The following is a 27,096-nucleotide window of genomic DNA, read 5'->3' on the forward strand; positions in this document are numbered from 1 at the left end:
GCAGCTGTCAAACAATCACCGACGTTAGCAGAGATTGATCCCCTGTCTATCGTCGACGTTGTTGTGGCAGAGGCTTCCGATGAGTTGTCTCAAATCTCTGCTCCTGATGTTGCTGTTGTAGCTGAAGGCTTAGTTCCCCCTTCCGAACATCCTTCGAGGGAGGAGCTATGTCCAACGGTCTCTCCTGCCAGTGATTCTCCCCCTCGGGGGAGTTCACTCACAGAGACTCCTCTTTGGAGGACTGCTGATGGTCAGCCCGCTGACCCCATGGCCCCCAGAGGGCGTATAAGGCGTAAAGATCGCTTTCCTCTTCGCCGTAGAGGTCTTCCTTCACCTCACAAGGGTGTTAGGCGGCGCCTCTTCGGTTCATCATCACCGCAGTCCTCCGCAGAAAAACCTCGCTGTCGTTCGCCGACCCTGCCAGCTACATCCCTGGATCTCTCCGCAGATCGTTCGCGATCTCCTTCGATGGAAGGTCATCCTTACAAAGGGCACGCCGACCTTCCACCCAACAGACCTGCTGACCTGCCGTGACCGTAACTGGCTGCCGATGCTCTGTGGGCGCCTACCCATCCCGTTGTAAAACGGGCAACGGTCCCTTCGGGGCATAAAGGGCTTGCGCAAAAATTTGTTCCTAAGTCCCTTACGCGCCAGGTATCCCCTGCGCGCCAACGATCACCTGTGCGCCAGCGCGCCTGCAGTTGTTCCTATCATAGTGCGCCAGCGCGCCTGCAGTTGTTCCTATCATAGTGCGCCAGCGCTCAACTGCGCGCTCGCGTGCACCTGCAGATGTTCCTGTTATTACGCGCCAGGTTTCCTCTGCGCGCCAATGATCACCTGTGCGCCAGCGCGCACCTGCAGATTTTCCTGTTATAGCGCGCTAGCGCTCACCTGCGCGCTTGCGCGCACCTTCAGAAGTTCCTGTTATAGCGCACCAGCGCTCTCCAGATCGCCAGCGCACTACTGCGCGCCCTTGTCCTGATGCGCGCCATGCGTGCCCACGTTCTCCTGCGCACTAGCGCTCGCCTGTACGCCAAGGATCTCCTGCGCGCCCACGATCTTCGGATCTGGGCGCAAAGGTGAAGGTAACCTCTTCCCCTGCTCGCCAGCTCTCACCTACGCGCCATCGTGCACAGTCTCCGATGTGCGCCCACGAGGTTGCGCAAGCGCTCCCTACGCACCCATCACCACAGCCAAACGTGTGCTCTCATGCTCGCCCGCGTGCTAGGGATATATCTCCTGCGCGCGCGCGCCCAACGTTATCACCCTCACGGGCTCTTCGGCAGGCTCATCCAGCCTTCTGCGCACCCCCTGTCATCTCCAGAACATGCCTCTGCGCGCCATCTCTCGCCCGCTCGCCCTCGCTATTGCGCGACCCAGGGTAGAGCCCATCGCGCCAGCACGATTTCCAGCGCGATCCCACATGTGAGGCTGCAGGACAACGCCCGGCCAGGTCATCATCGTCAGGTCCCCCCCCCTCCCGCAAGCGCAGAACAGCGCGCTCGCCGGAGGGAGGGAGGTTTCCGGATAGGTCCAAGGACTCTTTTCCTTCAACTTCTTTTCAGGCAAACCCTTGTTTGGTAACTCCTCCTAGGGGTCGTACGATCCCTTTCCCTCCAGAGGGAGTTTCTGACAGCGCGACTGTCAGTCAGCAGCCTTGGTTTGGGTCCATAGTCAGAGCTGTCATGCAGGCTTTTAAGCCTGTTTTCTTTGAACTAGGCCACAAATCATTGGCAGCTTCTTCTCCCCTGAAGAGGAAGAGGGGAGTATCTAACGTGGCAACTTCTCCAATGGTGAAGCTGACTCCTCGGAAGTCTTTGAGGAAGGCCTCCTCTCCCCCCCCCCAGACTTTCTCTCCCTCCCCTTCGGACGAGGACTTCCCGTCCTCAGGGGAGTCACTCGAGGCGGGGCGTTCCCCCATCGCACCAATGGGGGAAACCCCTCCTCGCGCCGGGAAGTCTTCTCTGGTAGGGGTTGAGAAGAGCCTCCCATCATCACTGTTGGAGTCCTGTATCCCTCCCAGGAGGGAGTCGAAGGACTCTAAGACTTTGCCCAAGTCATCCTCAATGATTAGACCAGAGCCAGCCAAGCCCTCAGAGAACGTCCACGAGTCCCCCCAAGAAGAGCCTTTGGGACAGGAAACTTCACTGCTAGCCCTTCAGGAGGAGAGCTGCAGGAATCAGAGCATGCATTCTGGCAGGTTCTGACCCTTATGAGGAATCTCAATGGGTTTGCGGATCCAGAGATTCCCCCTCGTGAGGGCAAGGACACGGTCTTGGACCGAGTCTTTGGTACTCAAAAACCCTCGAGGGCCAGCGCGGCTTTGCCCTGGTTTCAAGGGGTTAAGAGTGCCAGAGACAAGGTCGAAGGCCAGCTCTGCGAGCTTGCCTCCTCCAGCCGATCCAGCGCCGGTAACAAACTCCTCCCGCCTCCTCGTTTCCATCAGAGGAGGTACTTTGAGATCTTGGAGGAGACTTGTTTAGCTCTTCCCCTACACCACTCTCTGGAAGAGCCTACCAGGGGAGTCCCTCTAGAGAGACTCTCCAACCGGCATGTCTCGTTTTCGGCAACGGAGATCCTGAGCCAGGAGAAGGTGGCAAAGTGTGCCATGCAGGCAACTTCATGGCTGGACATCTGGCTAGGGTCTCTGGAGATCCTGTTACAATCTGAGGACTTGTCCAAGAAGAGTACCAGGAAGGCCTTGGAGACCTTTTTACTCTCAGGCACTCGTACAATCTAGTTTCTAGCCCACCAAGTCTCGAACTTGTAGGCTAATACCATCTTGAAACGTCGAGATGCGGTGTCTGAGAGATTCCACCAAAAGGTCCCCATTACCGACATCGGCAGGCTCAGACATTCTTCCATCTTGGGTAAGAATTTGTTCGAGCCTAAGGATGTGGAGCAGGCGGCTGAGAGGTGGAGGAAGTCCAACCAGGACTCTCATTTACATAGGGCTCTAACATTGAAGCCCTACAAGCCTCCAGCAACCCAGTAATCACGTCCTACCAAGAGCACGAAAACGGCAGCTGCACCGAAGACAAAGGTGTCTAAGCCCTTTCCTGTCAAGGACAAGAAAGGCAAGAAGTCCTCCAGGGTAGGAAAAAATCCTAGAGGGAGCGGCTGAGGCCGCAAACGCTAGGATTGGCAATCCCCCTGCATGTCCACCAGTGGGCGGATGCCTACAAAGTTGCGCAAGAATGTGACAGCAACTCGGGGCCAATTCCTGGACGATTTCTGTAAACAGTCAGGGATATCGCGTCCCGTTCACGACATCTCTACCTCCCTGACAGCGAATCCAGTGTCGTTGAGCTCCCTTGCCATGGGATCGGCAAGGGGACAAGCCCTTCGGGCGGAAGTCGAGACCATTTTGAAGAAGGACGCACTCGAAGAGGTAGTTGACGGGTCCCCAGGCTTCTTCAGTCGACTCTTACTTGTAAAGAAGGCGCCCTTCTTTGACACCAAGACAAATTTCTGGGACTTTGCCAAGATCTAGGGATCATGGTAAATCTCGAGAAGTCTTCTCTGCTTCCCACTCAAAGACTGGTATATCTAGGCATGATCATAGACACCAATCTCCGTAAAGCCTTCCCATCAGACGACAGGATAGCAAGGCTGAGGAGGGTCGCGAATCCTTTCCTCAGACGAGAAGAGCTCCCAGCCCAATCATGGTTACGTCTCCTCGGTCACCTCTCATCCCTGGCCCGTCTAGTTCCCAATGGTCGCCTCAGAATGAGATCTCTCCAGTGGCGACTCAAGTCCCGGTGGAATCAGGGTCTCGATTCCCCAGACATCATGATCCCTATGGGTCCTGCGGGACAGACGGACCATCAGTGGTGGGTGTCAGATGAGAATCTACGAAGGGGAGTGGATCTTCTCGTCCTCCCCCCGGATTTGATGCTTTTTTCGGACGCCTCAAAGAAGGGGTGGGGCCCCACGTTTTGAACCACAGGACCTCAGGCCTGTGGTCAGAATCAGAAAAGTGCCTTCATATAAATTTGCTAGAAATGAAGGCCGTATTCCTGGCCCTTCAACAGTTCCAACAATACCTGGTGGGTCACTCTGTGGTGGTGATGATCGACAACACCGCAGTAGTGGCTTACATCAACAAGCAAGGAGGTACCTTTTCAAAGCAGCTATCCCATCTTGCAGTAGAGATACTGAGGTGGACCGAAGTCCATTCGATTCCACCATCGGCTCGCTTCATTCCAGGCAAGAGGAATGTGCTCGCCGACAGTCTGAGCAGAGCGTCTCAGATAGTGAGTACCGAGTGGTCTTTGGATCATCTAGTAGCCAACAAAGTCCTGACTTTGTGGGGTTCCCCGACTGTGGACCTGTTTGCTACAACACTGAACTTCAAGCTCCCGCTGTACTGCTCCCCAGTCCCGGATCCCAAGGCACTCTGGCAAGATGCCTTCCAACAACGGTGGGACAACATCGACGTGTATGCCTTTCCCCGTTCTGTCTGATGAGGAGGGTGCTCAACAAGACCAGAATATCGGTCAATATCTCAATGACCCAGATAGCTCCGCTATGGCATCACGCGGAATGGTTTCCAGACCTTCTGCAACTCCTAACGGAACTTCCGAGAGAACTCCCTCCACGACATGAGCTACTCCAACAACCATACGCCAACATCTTTCACAAAGCCGTAGCTTCGCTTCGACTTCACGCTTGAAGACTATCCAGCATCTCCTCACTGAGAGAGGATTTTCGCAACAAGTTGCGAACAGGATGTCTGGACACCTGCGAAGGTCATCTGCAGGGATCTACCAGGTAAAGTGGCGAGTTTTCTGTGGTTGGTGTCGTGGAAGGGGTATCTTTCCACTCAGTGCCACTATTCCAGCAATAGCGTAGTTCTTCGTGTATTTGCGGGAAGAAATGCGCCTTTCAGTCTCGGCAGTGAAAGGCTATCGCTCAGCCTTAAGTTTAGCCTTCAGTCTCAAAGGAGTGGACATTTCTTCCTCGCTGGAACTTTCCCTGCTCATACGAAGTTATGAACTTACCTGGCCTCAGTTGGAAGTGAGACCTCCTCCATGGAACATGGTTCGAGTTATCAAGTCTCTTAAGAGACCTCCCTACAAACCATTACGCCAGGCTTCAGATCGCCACCTAACTTGGAAGATGGTGTTCCCACTAGCTTTGGCCTCGTCCAAGCGAGTCAGCGAACTTCATTGTCTGTCGTATGACATCGCCCATTCAAGGGGATGGGGGGAGGTAACGTTCAGATTCGTCCCCGAGTTTATTGCTAAGACTCAGAATCCAGGAGTGCCGGACCCTCGGTTCGACTCTTTCTGGATTTTGAGTCTTCGTTCTGTAACAGATGACCCAGACCATCTCCTACTGTGCCTAGTAAGGAGTCTTAGCCTATATCTCAAAAGAACGGCTGCAGTTCATCCCCAAGTGCAAGCTTTGTTTGTGAGCACTGGGAGAACAAAGAGGAGGGTCACCAACAATACCATCTCGGCATGGATTCGTAGGGTAATCCATCTGTCCCTGAATCCAGACCCTCATCCGTCACGTCGCCCTAGAGCACATGATGTCAGGGGCGTAGCTACGTCCCTGGCCTTCAAGAATAACTTTTCAGTGATGCAGGTTCTACAAGCAGGGGTGTGGAAATGTCAGACAACCTTCACAGCCCACTACCTGCAAGACGTGACACACAGGAGGCTCGATACAGCTGGTTTAAAACCTCAGGCTCCTTAATGGACAAGTAGCAGAAGGTTGAGGGCATTGTTACCCAGTCTTAGTCTGCATGAATGAAAAAGTTTGTCTGGCCCTTATTCTCTTCTTCATCCTCCCCTCTCTTGGGGAAAGCAGCATCCTAGGTTCTCTGCACAGCTGACCTCAAACCACTGCAGGTAAACCATGTTCCATTGTGTTCCTAATATTAAGTTAATACTGTCATGTCCCCATACCGTGACGAGGTGGTATTTGGAGAGTCCTAGCCTAAAGTTTCCATCTAAAGAACTTCAGGTCAACTTCCTAGGACGAGTCACACTTCATACCTTCACACACAGCTTACGTAGGCCGCAGCCCTTGCACAGCAAGGTTCTAGCGAGGTGCAGGGACTCCTTATTGTTGAGTGCTGACACACTCAGGTACTGAGTCCCCGGGCAAACCCAAAAGCCAGTACTGGCTGGGAATTACCACCCTTCCTAAGGGGTGAGTCACCCATATTAAATAGCGTGGTTTGTATTTCAGTTACGGAACCAATGACAAATTCGTAGGTAATTTTTATTTTTCCTAACTATACAAACCTTAGCTATTTAATCAAACTTGCCCACCAGCCCTATCCCCCGTGAAGTCCTACCTCTAAGCAAAGTGAGCTCAATCACAGGTGTGTGTGAGGGGGGAAGGTAGCAAGCTACCCTCCCTACCCCCCGCTAACTAGCGGTGGGGTAGTAAACCCTCGTTAAAATTCTAATGGCTCGTCATTTCAGCTACGCCGAAAGTAATTACCCATATTAAATAGCTAAGGTTTGTATAGTTAGGAAAAATACAAATTACATATGAATTTGTCATATTAGTAAGATATTGACATCATAAGGAAAATTAAAATTTTTAGTACTCTATTAAGTTTTGGTTGTTTCATTTATAAGTTAGTTCCATCTTGTGCCGATGAGAAGAAAACAGATCACTCTCTTCTCTGCAGGGGTCCTCTGGGATAAAATATAGAATTCAGACCTTAGCCTCCCACTTTCAACTCCTCAGTTCTAAGAAAATTAGCTTTGAAATGTTTTTTATACTCTTAGTAACTGTGATTTGAGACTAGATACTTGAAGCAGACTTTTGTTTTCTTTCCATAATATTTAGATCAAAGAGGAAATCAAATCCTAATCATATTTATCTGTTCCCTTTTAACACCAGTATCCATCTTTCCTGATCAATGTCCTTTGAATCTGTTACTTTAACATTTACGGGAATTGGTAACAGAGATACCAGGGATTTTTAAAGACTTCACTGATATGTGCTGCACCCCTCAGTAACTTCCCAGACCTCCTAATTCCTTATATTACTAAATGTAAACATTGGTATCGTAGCTTTGACAGAAAAGACATTACTTTATAGAACAACAATTGACAAAAAAGCATTCAGTTTCCAGGCCATTATGAAATAACGGTTTTGTTTTTCACATTAAGATGCTGTCTTTGCTGTTACGCTTTTCAGTTAAAGCACTGTTCTGTATATTCATCGTTATGATAGTGAATGCTGTTCTGTATTTGCTGTAATATAACTAAATCCATTGGATACCAAAAATTATTACTCTAGTTATCAGATTCTTGAATGTTTACTTATTCTTTAGCAAGTGTTTGCCAATGGATAGACAAAATGTAACCAAAATGAGTATGGGGTTCACTGACAGGCATCCAAATATTATTAGTGATAAATTTCAACATACATTTTATATGAAACTTCTTCTATTTACAGCTTTTTTTATAAGATTACTTAGTTAATTTATGTTGGGGTTGGCCTTTTCATCAATACATTTTTTACTAGTCCATTAAATCTTTTTTTTTGCAAGAATCTAGAGCTAAATGTTAATCTGAATAGAGAATACAGACATCAGCCTTCTGCTAAAGAGGAATATAAATCCTCTGCAAGGCTAAGATCTTTTGATTAATCTTTACTTTAGAAAAAAGGTGTTTCAGCATACAGTTTTTATCCACTGATGTCATATTTTTTAAACACTTGCCTTTTGACTGCCTAAGAGGAATGCCTTTTATATAATCCATTGTAAAACTTGAAAGGATGTAAGTCCTGAGCTTACAACTTTCAAGTGAATTACACTCCATACTGGCTTCACTTGTAGTAATTTGTATATTAGAAAGCGTAGATTAAATACTGTACAGTATTCCAAATATGCAAAGCATGTCATACTAACTGAAGTACAGTATTGGAACGTAAGTGAATGGTGAAGGTTTCCTAGTGCATAGAGATGATGGCAGCTGAATTATTTTTCAGCAATTTCTAACCATGCTAACTGGCGATGAAGAAGAGCATGCAGTCCTACTAACCAACTTCTTTTTGTATCTTGGCAAGACTGCATTTCTCCTTGTGGGTATGTTTACAAATATATTGATACTATAATTTTCTGGACTTCTTTAATAACTCCCCCGTATTGAAAATGAAATTTGCTCTCACCCTTCTGCTTTGTAAAGATCATTTCATTTCTTCAATTGATATCATTTTGGTGTGCTATTTACACAACGTGACTTGTTTATCTTTTGTTTAACTCTCATTTGTGTGGCCTTTTTGGTAATTATCCATCTGGCCTTTGTACTTTGAGTTGTTGATAAATTTTTTCCACGTACATCTAGGCAGTGGCATCCCAGAAGGCCAAACCTGCTATGTGGTAACCTTAGAAGATAATGGAAGCTGGACCTTGTGGAACCCTTCAACTGCCAAGAGTTTTTCTGCCCAGGAGTCATTTAGTCCCCTTAAAGCTGTGTATCTTTTAATCAATGAAGAAAATGTAAGTGGTTTCATATATTGTCAAAGATGAATAAGTATAATTGCTTTACTGTATTTTCTTTTATTTTTGTAGCCCTTTATTTCTTACCTTTCAGTCGTGCCAATATTTTTTACTAATCCCATTAAGTAACTGACTCACCCCACTGTACCAATACTGCAGCACAGCATCTCACTTTCAATAAGGTCAGCTCCTAGACTTTCCTTCTCTCAACCTTTCTTTGTTCCAATACAAATACAAACTTTTCATTCTTTACTATGGGATATCGCAGGCTGGTATACGGCCATAAAACTTTTAACGAGGTGTCGACAACCGTTCCATTTGTTACCAGTGGTAGCGGGGAAAAGCATCCCCCCCCCTCCGCTCACTCATACCTTTTTCACTTTGATCATAGCTGTGGTTGGAGACAGACGTCTCCCTCCACATTCAATGGTTGTGGCAAATGAGACTTTTACTTTTGGAATTTATTCCCATTGATGCTTGTGTCTTGGGAATTTTTTCCTTGAGTTGGAGACTTGACTAGACTCAAGACTCCATTAACTATTTAGGTTGGTTAAAGGTGAACAACTGTTGCCAGGGGGATTACCTTTACTGCCTTGTAGTTAGGCTTTCCTGAAATCTTAGGATCAGAAAACCTCCCTTATTATTATTATTATTATTATTATTATTATTATTATTATTATTATTATTATTATTATTAATATTATTGTTATTATTATTATTAAGCTAGGCTGCAACCTTAGCCAGAAAAGTAGGATGCTATAAGCGGAAGAGCTCCAATAGGGGAAAATAGCCCGGTAAGGAAAGGAAACAAGAAAAAGTAATGTACAATTAAAATATTTTAAGAATAGAAGCAACATTAAAATAAATCTTTCATATACAGTATATGAAAACTTCAAAAACTAAGAGGAAGAGAAATTAAATTGAATAGGGTGCCCAAATGTACCCTCAAGCAAGAGAACTCTACCCCAAGACAGTGAAAGAACATGGCTCAGAGGCTATGGCACTATCCAAGACTAGAGAACGATGGTTTGATTTGGGAGTGTCCTCCTAGAAGAGCTGCGTATCATAGCTACAGAGTCACTTCTACCCTTACCTTTAAGAGGAAAGTAGCCACTGAACAATTACAGTGCCATGCTTCTAGAGTGGGGTAAACTTGGAGGAATCATCTTTGAAACCCAAGCAGGACTTAGTATATCTTGAAATGCAGACAGACACAAGGGAAAGTTTTCCTATCGCAGGTAGAATCGCAAGATTCAAAGAAGTGGCTTGTCAGTTACTGATGCGAAGTTTGCTACATGTCCGTCCGTGGCTGTACCTGCTGGATCACCTCTCCTCATCAGAGTTTCTAGTGCCCAACAGCAGAATTTTCATGCAGTCACATTGTGGCAGCTGAAGCCCTTTGGGTCTCAGGGCAGGTATTCTCCTGGAATGCTCATTTTGGGTGAATTGGAGCAAGGTGAGATCTGAATTGTTGGATCTTGGATCCAAAGCATCACAGAAGGGTAGATCTTCTTTCTCCTTTTCCCTAGTTGATGCTCTTCAAAGATGAATCAAAAGGCAGAGGCGGGGAAGGACCCACCTGCTGCAGCAGGTAACCTCCTAGCTGTGCCGGGTCAGATTGACAATGCTACATAAACCTCCTGGAGTTAAAAGCAACTGAACAGGCTTTTCAACAGCTCCATTTTGGTTACATCCAGACAAGCAAGGTTTTATTTCACTGTAACTTTGCAACTAGCGAGGAACAGAAGACAATGCGATCTCTTTGTCAGCCCTGTTCATACCTGGCAAAAAAGAACATGTTGTCAGACAAACTGAGCAGGAAGTCTTAGGTAGCTGGTTCTTAGGGGTCCTTGGACCCGTAACCCTGAGCTCATGACATTAAGGGCGTAAGTATTTTCCTAGCATTCAAAAGAAACTTCTCTGTGGGGCAGTTACTTTAAGTGGGTGTTTTGCTAAAGCAAACAACCTTCTCTGCCCATTGCCTGCAAGACGTAACCCGCAGGAACCTAGGTACATTTACCCTGGGACCTGTTGTGGCTGCTCACCAAGTGGCTTAGCTACCTCAGCTCCCTTACAGTACACGTAGCAGTTGGTTGAGGGTGGATGTTACCCGGTGTTAATCTGGGATGAATGGATAAAATTACTGGCCTTTTCTTCCTTCATCATCCCTTCTCTTGGGGCACAGCATCTGGAGGACTCTGCAAGCTGGTCTACCTCCGACTGCTGGTAAGAACCACTTTTACTTGTGTATTCTGGAATACTGTATTTGATATATTTTGTTATGTCCCCAATCTCCCTATGAGGGGGAGATGGCCGATGTCTAGTTTTAAGTATGAAGGTGTGAAATATCACTCTTTACTCTTAGCTGGCCAAATCACAGTGATTGTTTTCCACTCATGTACCATGATTGCCCAGGCTGTGAAACTGCAGCATTAACAGGCTGAGAGTCCACAAAGTGTCAGGCTGCCTTTCTCATGCTCTATCAAACTCAGAGTTACACCCCAGGTCAAGTTTGAGGCAGTTGGAGTTTGGACTTCCGTTCTCCTAAGGGTGAGTCTCGATAGTAAAGAGCGAAGGGTTTGTATTTGTGTTGGAACAAATGACAAATTTGTAAGTAATTTGTTTTTTTCCTTGAGTTTACTCGTACTTTTCGGACCGTCACCTGTCCCCCAAGAAGTCCTGCCTGTAATCAAAAGTGAGGGACCTCACTGGATGAATATGCGAGTGGGATGGTCAGTCTACCCTCCACTAACTAGCAGTGGGTCGTTGACAATTCGCATTAAAGTTTATGGCTAGATTCCAGCTCTCCTGAAAACATTTATCCATAGTAAAGAACTCGATTTTGCAAAGTTAAGACATATAAAAATTACTTCCAAATGTGTCCTATTTGTTCCTGTGTGAATACAAACTTTTGAATTATTTATATGGGTTTACTCCTTCTGGACACAAGAAACCGAGGAAGACAAAAAACCCGCTGGCGAGATGACTTAGACCAACATAAGCAACAGTGGCACAGAATAGCTTGGGATAGAAGTCTGTGGAGGAACCTGGGGAAGGCCTACATCCAACAAAGGACTTTTGAAGGCTGAAATGATGATGAATGATGATGATGACTACTATGGTGATTTTCTACGACTAGAAAGAAAAAAAAAACTGCCGAACATGTAAATATATAATAGGTTACTAAGTTGCTGGGCAGTGTGCTACTATTTTTTGTAAGGCAAGCTCAACATCTCTCATGGTCGAGTCAAGTAGCAGATATTTCCTTTTGCCGCTGAGAATGAGTCCCAAGATTTTTTACATGTCATATTGGTGATACCCTTAATAATGTTATTGCCCATAGTGTCTATTAACCACATATCGTTGCTTCCCTAGGGATGCATGACCTGATCGTGAAATTTATCAAGCCCTTAGACGTGTGAATATTACCACTTATTATGCCTTATATAAGTCAACTCCGGTTGACCACTTGGCAGCCTCTACCTCTCGAGCACAGCCTTGTTTAGACCCTTGCTTTTCATCCTCAAGATGTAATAACCATAACAAACCTACTATATTACTAAGGACTACGCATGAACATTTTTTACCTATTGTTCCTAAAGTTTCTAAGAATTCACATGATATGGGTCAAGCAACAGTTTCCCTTCCAAGTGTCTCTTCTTTACAGAAACAGGAGAGGAAAAGGGTGCTGGAACCCTTACCCCCTTTTCCTAAGGGGTTATCCCTGCCCCCACAAAGTGATGTGTACCCTCCAGAGGGTAGAAGAAGCTCAAGATGGCCTTCCTCAGATCTAGTTATGAAAGAGAGTACCCTACTGCTCCCTCTCATAGATACGAGAGTAAAGAGCACTACCATAGGAGTGATTATGATTCTTCCCAATCCTTTCCTTTAACCTTATCTATTTATTCTGAGTTATTTAAGTGTTATTTCCCGCCGCGTCCACCGTGGAAGTCCAGCCGGAGTTAGAGTGGTTCACCACTTCAACCCTAGCCTGTCAACCTGACACATGGGCAAGTAGGGCATGCTATACTGTATTGGTTGCCAGAGCCCCGATGAAGAATCATCGGTTGTACCAGCTTGCGCGGTAGAGTATATCCATATTAAATTACTCATGTTTGTATAGGTATGAAAAATTTAAGTTACTTCTGAAATCTGTGATATTATTACTAGTACCCTAGCAGTACCAGCCGAACTCGGTTGAGTCCCTTGTCAGGCTGGGAGGAGCCTAGAGAGGAGACGTCCCCTTTTTTTATTTCATTTGTTTGATGTCGGCTAACCCCCAAAATTGGGGGAAGTGCCTTGGTATATGTATGTATGTATTATTATTACTTTAAATAAGATTGCTCATATCTCATAGGACTGAACCAAAGTGTATTTCATATAAAGATGATAAATTATTTCATAAATTACAGTTCTTTAATGATTTTATAATTGAATGAACTGCAAATGAAGAAGTTTCTGAACTATTTACCCATTTCATTGTTTCTAAAGTTTTCTAACACATAAAGTAGGGTTTAACAGTTTGTTCTTAATCTGAATTTTCTTCATAGAAGAATATGTGAAATATTGTTTGTTTAAGAAAAGTGTGAGTTGTTGAAAGAGTGTAAATCACTCCAACAGACACTCTCCTTTTGGTGTTCTGATCTGTTCCATAAAGTCATGCATGATACTTTATATAAATATTCAGTTAATATTGACAGGAAAAGGCTCAATTTCATCTGGTCATTTTGATTTTATCTATGCAGCCTTCCTCTTTTCTGATATAGTGATCACTTGAATAGGAAATGATTCTGCAGCTTTAGAATGTTTATGACGCTATTTAATGGACATAGAAATAAATTTCTTATGGCAGTTGGTTTGATTGATTTTCTATCTGGGAGAGGGCGCCCTCGTCCTGAATACCTCACCACTCAAAAAAATTAAAGTGGTCTTTGTTATAAGAATTTCCCAATAAAACGTAAGAGCATTATGTACGGATCAAATCATTCTTGAGGGCTGCTTGAATAAGATCAACATTACTAAATATTTATGTCTTTTTAATCCAAGTACATTACATTACATTGAATAACATAATCTTCTATGAAATTTGTACCATAGAATCAAATAATTTCTTTATAATTTAATGCCAAGCAGAAATACTTATTAATTTCATATTCTTAGTTTTGATTAGATGAAATTTTTAACCTTTCCATTTTTCTCCTGATTTGACAGATTTGGGCTAACGTACAAAAGTACGACGACCCTCCTCGAGTGAATTTTGACGTGAAAGGCTCTGGTTGGAGGTCGTTCTTCTCTCGTTCTGTGCCTGATCCCGGTCTGCCCAGTGTTCAGCCCGCGCGGATTAATTTCCAGTCGGTGGATTCTTCTCAGATAGAACAGTTGAAGGATCATCTGGAAGTTGTTCTCAGAGATGCCATCATGAAATGGAGAAGTGTTCAAAGGTTATTATTTCATGTGTTCCTTCTGATTACCCATTATTTTTATGAAATTCTCCTGATTTCCCATATGTCTTATATTCAAAGCTGTCTCTTTGTCTACCCTGAGTATTAATTCGCATTCACTCTTGCTGAAAATGCCTCCCTCTCAAGAAATGACCACCCCATATGGTGTTGATGGCCACTAGCTATGATATTAACCTCCTAATTTTCAGTTTCTCATTGACTTGTTTCTGAATGAGGCCTCTTAATGCCCTGCGATTCAAATATAATTTCTGCAGCTCATTTTGAATGAATAAATCTCAATGTGATTTAAATTGCCTTTGTGTAACATGAACCTATTCTGCCGACAGCTGCATTGTCCTGCTTATATGTATGGAGAATTGTTCACTCACATTCCCTCTTCTATTGAATTTATATCAGCTGTTCGCCTTTGATTACAAATTAAAAGTAATTAGTATTTAATACTTACTATATATGTTGTTTATGTTTATATGAAGTAAATCCAGAGACGACTAAGAATACTAGGCTAATTTCAAGACCTTTCTGCTATTTGGACCTCTGAGTTCCAAGGTGGTAGGGGGATTGTATCCACCTTTTTATACCTCTACTATGGAGTGAATATTTAATAAAGATTCTTTTCTATGTACTGTAACATCTGGAAGCTAAAGGTTCATGTTTTGATTAGCAGTGAGCCTGATCCAATTTAGAATTTTAATTTGTGAGTTTTTTCTGCCATTGGATGCTTTAGCAAAATGACTACATTTTCTTCCAATTCAGTTCCTCGCCTAGAGATACGTAAACTATATGGAAACTTATTTTGTTTGAATATCCAAATAGATTGCTTGAGTGAGGTAAGTTTTATGACTTCTCTTTGCTCTTTCGCCTCTAGATGTTCACTAAGAGGACTTATTTTCACAGTTTCCTTGGTTTTCTAGGCAAATCGCTTGATTTTTGTTTCTAATGCAAGAAAAGTTTCCCATTCAGTTCCCGTTTAGTGTTAAGACCTTTCCCCTTTTAGGACAATCAATGGTCTATTATTATTATTATTACTTGCTAAGCTACAACCCTAGTTGGAAAAGCAGGATGCTATAAGCCTAGGGCTAGGGGGCTCCAACAGGGAAAATAGTCCAGTGAGGAAAGGAAACTAGGAATAATAAAATATTTTTAAATATTTAACTTAGCCGGTGAATATATAATAGCTGCAACTCTGTTGCTCGACAGACACATACATAAAAACTCGCCAGCGATCGCTATACAGGTTGCGGGTGTGCCCACCAGCGCCAACTGTCGGCCAGATACCACTCTCGATGTAAACAAAACCTCAATTTCTTCTCTGTCGACGTGTCGACAAGACGTACTTTACTCGCTGTTGAACCTGGAGTTTTTCCCATCATATTTGGTGAAGTACTTTAATTTGGTTTGAGCTTTCGCAGTACAGGTGTTTTTCTTCAAATAAATCCTTGAACTCTTTTTGAATCGGATTAATTGTTGATGACTTAGATCGTTTTTTGGAATTTTCCCTTGACTAATTCAAAATGGCTGACCCTTCTCAAGTTCCCAAGTTCAGAAAATGTAATGCTAGGGACTGTCATAGGCGTCTTCCAAAGGCTTCTCTCGACCCTCACACTGTTTGTTCCAATTGTCGGGGTAAAACCTGTCAATTGGAAGATCGGTGTGAGGAATGCGTGGGCCTTTCGGAATTCGATTTTATCGAATTTGATAAATATACACGCAGACTAGAGAGAGATAGGGTAAGGAGAAGTTCTTCTAGGTCGGTAGATTTTTCCTCTCCACATGCCCCTGAACCTATTCCTTCCCCTGTAGTGGTTGTTCCTAACCCCCCTCCTAGCACTCAGGAACCGTCGATGGCAGACATGATGCGTGCTATTCATGCCTTGGGGGAGAGAGTTGAGTCTTTAGCAAGTGACCGAAATCAACTCATGGCGGACGTAAAGGAACTCAAGTGCCAAAGTGCCACGAAGGATAGTGTCAAAGTGCCTAGTGTTACGCAAAGTGTTGTGAACAGTGTTGCGCTCGAGGGTTCGTCTGTTCGTGCCTGTCGTCCTCCTAGTCCGGGACCTCTTGCAAGCTCCCAAGCCCAGGGGAGAAGCAATGTCGTACGACTCATGGGTTCGAGAGGCCTTGACCAGCGATCAGACGTTCCCTCTAAGGTATCAGGCGTATCTCTCCAAGATCGCCCCTACCTAAGTAAGACGAGAGAGCCCATTTTTACCTCGTCGTCCGAAGGTGTTTCACGTAAGAAACCTTGGACCAAGGTCTCCAGACCTTTAAAGCGTAAGTCGGTCCCTTCAGGACAAGTCCAACGTCCCGGATGTAGCCACTGGGACAGTTCGGACCCGTTGCCGTCATCTGATGACTGCTCGCCGCCTAAGAGAGGCAAAGTTGTGCCGTCTCATTCGTTAACCCCGTCTGTTACCGCACCTGCTTCCGTAGACCCTAAATGGGTGTTACTGCAAGACATGCAGTCCAAGCTTGCGTCCTTAATGGAGGACTACAACGCTGAGAAGGTTACCGTTGAACCTACGAGCCTTCAGCCATCCAAGCTCTCTGTTGTGCGTCCTGTTGACGTGGATGTAGCTTTCTCGCGTCAACCAGTTGGGGTGGTACCTCCACCGATGCGACCCAGTGTGGATTTCCAGCCGCACGTTGACGTTAGGCAACGCACTGATGCGATTGGTGACGTTCAGGACGTTCATCAACCATCAGAGTTGACTTGTTTTGACGCGGTGCGTCAACCTCCGCAACCCGGTATGGTGTTGACTGCACAACCCAGACGGTCTAAACAGTCTCGGGTGGACGCTGTGCGTCCTCGCGCACCTGTTATTGTTGACAGTTCCCAGACTGTTCAGCAGTTCCAGGACGCTGCGTCCGGCTCCGTCACGTATGCACCTGTGCGACCGGACTCTGCGAGTCAAACGTTGCCTACTCCGTTGCCGTTTTCTCATCAGTTATCGGATGAGGAACAGTCAGATGAGGACGTTGCTGAACCACAGCATGAGGATCAACCTTCAGAACTAGATGAGCCTAAAGCAGTTCAACCATCCTTGGACTTTAGAAAAGTCATGGCTGTTTTTAAAGAGTTGTTCCCTGACCACTTTATTTCTGTGGCTCCTCGTTCGCCGCCGTCAGAGTTTGTCTTAGGCGTTCCTGCTACCATGCCTGCCTTTACTAAACTCGTTCTCTCTCGCTCATCCAAGAGAGCTTTACGGATGTTAGGCGATTGGTTAGAGACCAAGAGGAGTTTAGGGAAGACAGCATTTGCCTTCCCCCCATCTAAACTCTCATCTAGATCGAGCGTCTGGTATGCCACGGGAGAAGTTCTCGGCTTGGGAGTTCCTGCCTCTGCCCAGGGCGACTTCTCAAGTCTTGTAGACTCTCCCCACCGCCTTGCCATGAGACGCTCGAAGATTTGTTGGTCACCCTCGGACCTGGACCACCTTCTTAAAGGCATTTTTAGGGCGTTTGAAGTCTTTAACTTCCTGGACTGGTGTCTAGGAGCCCTGAGTAGGAAAATCTCTTCTGCCGATAGGGATGTTTCCTTACTCATTATGTCCTGCATGGACAAGGCCGTCCGTGATGGGTCCAACGAGCTTGCCACTTCATTCACGTCCGGAGTCCTTAAGAAACGAGAGTCTCTGTGCTCGTTTCTGTCAGCAGGGGTGACGCCATGCCAAAGATCCGAGCTACTCTTTGTGCCCTTGTCTAAGTGCTTGTTTCCTGAAGTCTTGGTTAAGGAAATTGCCTCGTCTTTAGTGCAGAAGGACACCCACGATCTAGTTGCGTCCTCGGCTCGTAAAGCTCCCCCTTTGCCTGCCTTGTCTGCCAGACCTAGGATGGACACTCCTTCGTCCAGGTTTATCCCGCCCTTTCGTGGCAGAGCCTCCAGCAGGGGAGGTGCTCGTGCCGAAGGGAAGAGAGGGAAGAGGAAAGGATCCAAGTCCTCTAAGGGCAGAGTCTGACTGCCCGCAACTTCAGACAGCAGTAGGTGCCAGACTCAAGAACTTCTGGCAAGCCTGGGAGAAGAGAGGCGCAGATCAACAATCTGTGAGGTTGCTCAGAGAGGGGTACAAAATCCCTTTTGTACGCAGACCTCCTCTAGCGACATCCCCCATCGATCTCTCTCCCAGGTACCGAGAGGAAGAAAAGAGACGAGCCCTGAAAATGGAAGTGTCTCTTTTGCTAGAGAAGGGAGCGGTGGTCAAAGTCTCGGACCTTCAATCACCGGGGTTTTACAACCGTCTCTTTCTAGTATCAAAGAAGACAGGAGGTTGGAGACCGGTGCTAGACGTCAGTGCTCTGAATGTCTTGTCACAAAGACGAAGTTTACCATGGAGACCACAAAGTCAGTCCTAGCAGCGGTCAGAAAGGAAGACTGGATGGTCTCTCTAGATCTAAGGGACGCCTACTTTCACATCCCCATTCACTCAGACTCCCAACCTTTTCTGAGATTCGTCTTCGACGATGTGGTGTACCAGTTTCGGGCCCTGTGCTTTGGCCTAAGCACAGCTCCTCTCGTGTTTACGAGGCTTATGAGGAATGTGGCAAAATTCCTCCATTTATCGGACATCCGAGCCTCCCTTTATTTGGACGACTGGCTTCTCAGAGCCTCTTCCAGTCATCGCTGTCTGAAGGATCTCAATTGGACTCTAGATCTGACCAAGGAATTGGGACTCCTAGTCAACTTGGAAAAGTCACAGCTGGTCCCATCCCAAACTATTCTGTATTTAGGGATGGAGATTCACAGTCAAGTTTTTCGGGCTTTTCCGTCGGCCCCCAGAATAGATCAAGCGCTGCTCTCCATCCAGAAGATGCTGAAGAAAGAACGCTGCTCAGTCAGGCTTTGGATGAGTCTGGTAGGAACGCTGTCATCCCTGGAGCAATTTGTCTCGCTAGGAAGGCTACACCTCCGACCTCTTCAATTCCACCTGGCTTTTCACTGGAAAAAGGACAAGACGCTAGAGGCGGTCTCGATCCCGATTTCCGAAAAGATCAAGTCTTGTCTGACTTGGTGGAAGGACAATATCAGCCTACGAGAGGGTCTTCCCCTGGCAGTTCAGAAACCCAACCATGTTCTCTTCTCGGACGCATCGGACTTGGGCTGGGGCGCGACGCTGGATGGTCGGGAATGCTCAGGTCTGTGGAACTCGAGTCAGAGGAGCATGCATATCAACAGCAAGGAGCTTTTGGCAGTTCATCTGGCCTTGATAAGCTTCGAGAATCTCCTTCGAATCAAGGTGGTGGAGGTCAACTCGGACAACACCACGGCCTTGGCGTACATTTCCAAACAGGGAGGTACCCACTCACTGACTCTGTACGAGATCGCAAGGGACCTGCTCATCTGGTCAAAAGATCGAGGCATCTCCCTAGTAACGAGGTTCATCCAGGGCGACTTGAACGTCCTAGCAGATTGTCTCAGTCGGAAAGGTCAAGTAATTCCAACCGAATGGACCCTCCACAAGGATGTGTGCAAGAGACTTTGGGCGACTTGGGGTCAACCCACCATAGATCTCTTTGCAACCTTGCTGACCAAGAGGCTTCCAATCTATTGCTCTCCAGTCCCGGACCCAGCAGCAATACATATAGATGCCTTCCTCCTAGATTGGTCACATCTAGACCTTTACGCATTCCCACCATTCAAGATTGTCAACAAGGTACTGCAGAAATTCGCCTCTCACGAAGGGACAAGGTTGACGTTAGTTGCTCCCCTCTGGCCCGCGAGAGAATGGTTCACCGAGGTACTTCGATGGCTAGTAGACGTTCCCAGATGTCTTCCTCTAAGAGTAGACCTTCTACGTCAGCCACACGTAAAGAAGTTACACCAAAGCCTCCACGCTCTTCGTCTGACTGCCTTCAGACTATCGAAAGACTCTCGAGAGCTAGAGGCTTTTCGAAGGAGGCAGCCAGTGCGATTGCTAGAGCAAGGAGAGCGTCTACCATTAGAGTCTACCAATCGAAGTGGGAAGTCTTCCGAGACTGGTGCAAGCCAGTTTCCGTATCCTCGACCAGTACCTCTGTAGCCCAAATAGCGGATTTTCTCTTATACCTGAGAAAAGTACGATCCCTTTCAGCTCCTACTATCAAGGGCTACAGAAGCATGTTGGCCTCGGTCTTCCGGCATAGAGGCTTAGATCTTTCCAACAATAAAGATCTGCAAGACCTCCTTAAGTCTTTCGAGACCTCTAAGGAGCGTCGTTTTGCTACACCTGGGTGGAATTTAGACGTGGTCCTAAGATTCCTCATGTCAGACAGGTTTGAGCCTTTACAGTCAGCCTCCCTGAAAGATCTCACTCTTAAGACTCTTTTCCTGGTATGCTTAGCCTCGGCTAAAAGAGTCAGTGAGCTTCATGCCTTCAGCAAGAACATCGGGTTTTCGTCAGAAAAAGCTACTTGTTCTCTGCAGCTTGGTTTCCTAGCCAAAAATGAGCTACCTTCTCGTCCTTGGCCTAAATCTTTCGATATTCCTAGCTTATCGGAGATCGTAGGCAATGAACTAGAAAGAGTCTTATGCCCTGTTAGAGCTCTTAAGTTCTACTTAGCTCGTACTAAACCTTTACGAGGCCAATCTGAAGCGTTATGGTGTTCGGTTAAGAAACCATCCTTGCCTATGTCAAAGAATGCTTTGTCATATTTTATCAGATTGTTAATACGAGAAGCTCATTCACCCTTGAGTGAGGAAGACCGATCTTTGCTTAAGGTTAAGACGCACGAGGTTAGAGCTGTAGCAACTTCCGTGGCCTTTAAGCAAAATAGATCTCTGCAAAGTATCATGGACGCAACCTATTGGAGAAGCAAGTCAGTGTTCGCGTCATTTTACTTGAAAGATGTCCAGTCTCTTTACGAGAACTGCTACACACTGGGACCATTCGTAGCAGCGAGTGCAGTAGTGGGTGAGGGCTCAACCACTACAATTCCCTAATTCCATATCCTTTTAATCTGTCTCTTGAAATGTTTTAATGTTTTTATGGGTTGTCCGGAAGGCTAAGAAGCCTTTCGCATCCTGGTTGATTTGGCGGGTGGTCAAAGTCATTTCTTGAGAGCGCCCAGATTAGGGGTTTGATGAGGTCCTGTTGTATGGGTTGCAGCCCTTGATACTTCAGCTCCTGGGGGTCTGTCAGCATCCTAAGAGGATCGATGGGCTCCGTAAGGAAGACGTACTTACAAGGCAGAGTAATCGTCTAAGTCGACTTCCTTACCAGGTACCTATTTATTTTGGTTTTGTTATATTGATAACTGTCAAAATGAAATAAAAAACTCTTAGCTTATACGATGTAAACATAATTAACTCTGGTCTCTACCCACCTCCTTGGGTGTGAATCAGCTATTATATATTCACCGGCTAAGTTAAATATTTAAAAATGATATTTTAATTATAAAATAAATTTTTGAATATACTTACCCGGTGAATATATAAATTAAACGACCCTCCCTTCCTCCCCAATAGAGACGCAGTGGGATGAGAAGAAATTGAGGTTTTGTTTACATCGAGAGTGGTATCTGGCCGACAGTTGGCGCTGGTGGGCACACCCGCAACCTGTATAGCGATCGCTGGCGAGTTTTTATGTATGTGTCTGTCGAGCAACAGAGTTGCAGCTATTATATATTCACCGGGTAAGTATATTCAAAAATTTATTTTGTAATTAAAATATCATTTTAAGAACAGTAACAACATAAAATAAATATTTCCTATATAAACTATAAAAACTTTAACAAAACAAGAGGAAAAGAAATAAGATAGAATACTGTAGTTTGCCTGAGTGTTCCCTCAAGCAAGAGAACTCTAACGCAAGACAGTGGAAGACCGTGGTACAGAGGCTAGAGAACAATGGTTTGATTTTGGAGTCCTTTGCCCTAGAAGAGCTTCTTACCATAGCTAAAGTCTCTCTTCTACCCTCACCAAGAGGAAAGTGGCCATTGAACATTTACAGTATAGTAGTTTAACCCCTTGGGTGAAGAAGAATTGTTTGGTAATCTCAGTGTTGTCACGTGTATTAGGACAGAGAATATGTAAAGAATAGGAGAGACTATTCGGTGTATGTGTAGGCAAAAGAAAAGTGAACCGTAACCAGAGCGGATCCAGTGTAGCGCTGTCTGGCTAGTCAAAGGACCCCATAACCCTCTAGCGGTAGTATCTTACCGGGTGGCGGGTGCCCTGGCCAACCTACCACCTACCTTGTTCAGGAATAGTTAAATTTCTTCAACATCAGTCTTTGAAAACCGGAAAACTAAAGCGGAATTTGCATGAAATGATCTTATTTACAGAGTTTTTATTAGAAGAAAATTAAGGGTTTGATCCTGCTTGAAATTTGTTTGGATCTGAATAATTCAACAAGGGGATTATGAATTGACCTGAGAAATGACAAAAGTTGCATCAACCTAAACTGGATTCTAATCTAGTTACCGTGAAGAATTCTGTTCCGATATTTCATTTTGTTGCGTAGTTTTAAATGGAAATAAGTTAACATGTATCCAAGATGGAATTTACTTCTTATTGAACACCCAGGTTATTTGAAAATAAGATTGGCAGCATTTTGTCCAAAGAATATCATGGCAATCTAGTTTCAACAGTACCAGGTCCTATGTCCCAAATCTCATGCCTCTAATAAGGAATTGAACATAGTTACCTCCGGTGACAAAGTAGGAGAATAGGTTATGTTTTCGGCCGTGTTGGTCTGTTTGTTTGTGTGAAGAACTTTCTGACCACAATTTTACTCATAGAGTAGTGAAACTTTCAGGAATTAATTATGTTGAGACATGGAAGTGATTCAAATTTGAAAGTCCTAGGTCAAAGGTCAAGGTCAAGGTCGAGCAAAAGGTTGAGAAATAAGCTGCCGTGGCGGAGGTCTGCGCTCTGCTGAGTGCCCCTCTAGTTATTTAATGACTTATTTTGTTCGTAATTTTTTCTGAGTTTGTATGGGTTCCTACATCATGAAAAGATGATTAAGTGCCATAATGTACAACATGGAAACTTATTAATCTAAGTATCTGATTTTTATAGAATGATAGCAGGTTATAAGTACTTTTTCACATTCGGTATATGTACAGGAAACATACCGTACAAGTCACTTATAAAGCAAAAATCTGATCTACGACGGGTCTCTTGTAACCAGACATAGGGTGTGGTAATACTGTAATGTTATAGTAGGTAGAAGTACCCATTACAGGAAGACAAATTGGAAGGGAAGCCTTTTAATGTAAGTGGGAATTTTCAATTTTGTATTTTTTGACAACAAAGCACTCCCTTGGAAGTCAAAAAATGCATAGAATACAAGACAAGCAATGTATATCATTGTACTTTGCATGTAGTTTGTTGTACCCTATGCTATGTTTCCTTATTTCCTTTCCTCACGGGGCTACTGTCAATGTTGGAGCCCTTGTATAGCATCCTGCTTTTTAAATATTTAACTTAGCCGGTGAATATATAATAGCTGCAACTCTGTTGCTCGACAGACACATACATAAAAACTCGCCAGCGATCGCTATACAGGTTGCGGGTGTGCCCACCAGCGCCAACTGTCGGCCAGATACCACTCTCGATGTAAACAAAACCTCAATTTCTTCTCTGTCGACGTGTCGACAAGACGTACTTTACTCGCTGTTGAACCTGGAGTTTTTCCCATCATATTTGGTGAAATACTTTAATTTGGTTTGAGCTTTCGCAGTACAGGTGTTTTTCTTCAAATAAATCCTTGAACTCTTTTTTGAATCGGATTAATTGTTGATGACTTAGATCGTTTTTTGGAATTTTCCCTTGACTAATTCAAAATGGCTGACCCTTCTCAAGTTCCCAAGTTCAGAAAATGTAATGCTAGGGACTGTCATAGGCGTCTTCCAAAGGCTTCTCTCGACCCTCACACTGTTTGTTCCAATTGTCGGGGTAAAACCTGTCAATTGGAAGATCGGTGTGAGGAATGCGTGGGCCTTTCGGAATTCGATTTTATCGAATTTGATAAATATACACGCAGACTAGAGAGAGATAGGGTAAGGAGAAGTTCTTCTAGGTCGGTAGATTTTTCCTCTCCACATGCCCCTGAACCTATTCCTTCCCCTGTAGTGGTTGTTCCTAACCCCCCTCCTAGCACTCAGGAACCGTCGATGGCAGACATGATGCGTGCTATTCATGCCTTGGGGGAGAGAGTTGAGTCTTTAGCAAGTGACCGAAATCAACTCATGGCGGACGTAAAGGAACTCAAGTGCCAAAGTGCCACGAAGGATAGTGTCAAAGTGCCTAGTGTTACGCAAAGTGTTGTGAACAGTGTTGCGCTCGAGGGTTCGTCTGTTCGTGCCTGTCGTCCTCCTAGTCCGGGACCTCTTGCAAGCTCCCAAGCCCAGGGGAGAAGCAATGTCGTACGACTCATGGGTTCGAGAGGCCTTGACCAGCGATCAGACGTTCCCTCTAAGGTATCAGGCGTATCTCTCCAAGATCGCCCCTACCTAAGTAAGACGAGAGAGCCCATTTTTACCTCGTCGTCCGAAGGTGTTTCACGTAAGAAACCTTGGACCAAGGTCTCCAGACCTTTAAAGCGTAAGTCGGTCCCTTCAGGACAAGTCCAACGTCCCGGATGTAGCCACTGGGACAGTTCGGACCCGTTGCCGTCATCTGATGACTGCTCGCCGCCTAAGAGAGGCAAAGTTGTGCCGTCTCATTCGTTAACCCCGTCTGTTACCGCACCTGCTTCCGTAGACCCTAAATGGGTGTTACTGCAAGACATGCAGTCCAAGCTTGCGTTCTTGATGGAGGACTACAACGCTGAGAAGGTTACCGTTGAACCTACGAGCCTTCAGCCATCCAAGCGCTCTGTTGTGCGTCCTGTTGACGTGGATGTAGCTTTCTCGCGTTAACCAGTTGGGGTGGTACCTCCACCGATGCGACCCAGTGTGGATTTCCAGCCGCACGTTGACGTTAGGCATCGCACTGATGCGATTGGTGACGTTCAGGACGTTCATCAACCATCAGAGATGACTTGTTTTGACGCGGTGCGTCAACCTCCGCAACCCGGTATGATGTTGACTGCACAACCCAGACGGTCTAAACAGTCTCGGGTGGACGCTGTGCGTCCTCGCGCACCTGTTATTGTTGACAGTTCCCAGACTGTTCAGCAGTTCCAGGACGCTGCGTCCGGCTCCGTCACGTATGCACCTGTGCGACCGGACTCTGCGAGTCAAACGTTGCCTACTCCGTTGCCGTTTTCTCATCAGTTATCGGATGAGGAACAGTCAGATGAGGACGTTGCTGAACCACAGCATGAGGATCAACCTTCAGAACTAGATGAGCCTAAAGCAGTTCAACCATCCTTGGACTTTAGAAAAGTCATGGCTGTTTTTAAAGAGTTGTTCCCTGACCACTTTATTTCTGTGGCTCCTCGTTCGCCGCCGTCAGAGTTTGTCTTAGGCGTTCCTGCTACCATGCCTGCCTTTACTAAACTCGTTCTCTCTCGCTCATCCAAGAGAGCTTTACGGATGTTAGGCGATTGGTTAGAGACCAAGAGGAGTTTAGGGAAGACAGCATTTGCCTTCCCCCCATCTAAACTCTCATCTAGATCGAGCGTCTGGTATGCCACGGGAGAAGTTCTCGGCTTGGGAGTTCCTGCCTCTGCCCAGGGCGACTTCTCAAGTCTTGTAGACTCTCCCCGCCGCCTTGCCATGAGACGCTCGAAGATTTGTTGGTCACCCTCGGACCTGTACCACCTTCTTAAAGGCATTTTTAGGGCGTTTGAAGTCTTTAACTTCCTGGACTGGTGTCTAGGAGCCCTGAGTAGGAAAATCTCTTCTGCCGATAGGGATGTTTCCTTACTCATTATGTCCTACATGGACAAGGCCGTCCGTGATGGGTCCAACGAGCTTGCCGCTTCGTTCACGTCCGGAGTCCTTAAGAAACGAGTCTCTGTGCTCGTTTCTGTCAGCAGGGGTGACGCCATGCCAAAGATCCGAGCTACTCTTTGCGCCCTTGTCTAAGTGCTTGTTTCCTGAAGTCTTGGTTAAGGAAATTGCCTCGTCTTTAGTGCAGAAGGACACCCACGATCTAGTTGCGTCCTCGGCTCGCAAATCTCCCCCTTTGCCTGCCTTGTCTGCCAGACCTAGGATGGACACTCCTGCGTCCAGGTTTATCCCGCCCTTTCGTGGCAGAGCCTCCAGCAGGGGAGGTGCTCGTGCCGAAGGGAAGAGAGGGAAGAGGAAAGGATCCAAGTCCTCTAAGGGCAGAGTCTGACTGCCCGCAACTTCAGACAGCAGTAGGTGCCAGACTCAAGAACTTCTGGCAAGCCTGGGAGAAGAGAGGCACAGATCAACAATCTGTGAGGTTGCTCAGAGAGGGGTACAAAATCCCTTTTGTACGCAGACCTCCTCTAGCGACATCCCCCATCGATCTCTCTCCCAGGTACCGAGAGGAAGAAAAGAGACGAGCCCTGAAACTGGAAGTGTCTCTTTTGCTAGAGAAGGGAGCGGTGGTCAAAGTCTCGGACCTTCAATCACCGGGGTTTTACAACCGTCTCTTCCTAGTATCAAAGAAGACAGGAGGTTGGAGACCGGTGCTAGACGTCAGTGCTCTGAATGTCTTTGTCACAAAGACAAAGTTTACCATGGAGACCACAAAGTCAGTCCTAGCAGCGGTCAGAAAGGAAGACTGGATGGTCTCTCTAGACCTAAGGGACGCCTACTTCCACATCCCCATTCACTCAGACTCCCAACCTTTTCTGAGATTCGTCTTCGCCGATGTGGTGTACCAGTTTCGGGCCCTGTGCTTTGGCCTAAGCACAGCTCCTCTCGTGTTTACGAGGCTTATGAGGAATGTGGCAAAATTCCTCCATTTATCGGACATCCGAGCCTCCCTTTATTTGGACGACTGGCTTCTCAGAGCCTCTTCCAGTCATCGCTGTCTGAAGGATCTCAATTGGACTCTAAATCTGACCAAGGAATTGGGACTCCTAGTCAACTTGGAAAAGTCACAGCTGGTCCCATCCCAAACTATTCTGTATTTAGGGATGGAGATTCACAGTCAAGTTTTTCGGGCTTTTCCGTCGGCCCCCAGAATAGATCAAGCGCTGCTCTCCATCCAGAAGATGCTGAAGAAAGAACGCTGCTCAGTCAGGCTTTGGATGAGTCTGGTAGGAACGCTGTCATCCCTGGAGCAATTTGTCTCGCTAGGAAGGCTACACCTCCGACCTCTTC

The 27,096-nt window shown here is 45.9% G+C and overlaps 1 protein-coding gene across 4 annotated transcripts in view; it reads left to right on the forward strand.

The window, feature by feature from the left end:
- Positions 1 to 27,096, forward strand: part of LOC137625393 (coiled-coil and C2 domain-containing protein 2A-like) — a 256,721-nt gene that overhangs the window by 224,302 nt on the left and 5,323 nt on the right. For 3 of the 4 annotated variants that reach the window (XM_068356265.1, XM_068356263.1, XM_068356264.1), the window contains exons 23-25: positions 7,963 to 8,059; positions 8,319 to 8,473; positions 13,685 to 13,914. In XM_068356265.1, coding sequence (XP_068212366.1) covers positions 7,963 to 8,059; positions 8,319 to 8,473; positions 13,685 to 13,914 — 482 coding nt within the window. Of the gene's footprint in view, positions 1 to 7,962; positions 8,060 to 8,318; positions 8,474 to 13,684; positions 13,915 to 27,096 lie in introns of those variants that run through there. The other variant, XR_011040859.1, reaches the window with a different exon arrangement.

This window comes from Palaemon carinicauda, chromosome 32 (genome assembly GCF_036898095.1).
Source record: "Palaemon carinicauda isolate YSFRI2023 chromosome 32, ASM3689809v2, whole genome shotgun sequence".
Lineage (NCBI taxonomy): Eukaryota > Metazoa > Arthropoda > Malacostraca > Decapoda > Palaemonidae > Palaemon > Palaemon carinicauda.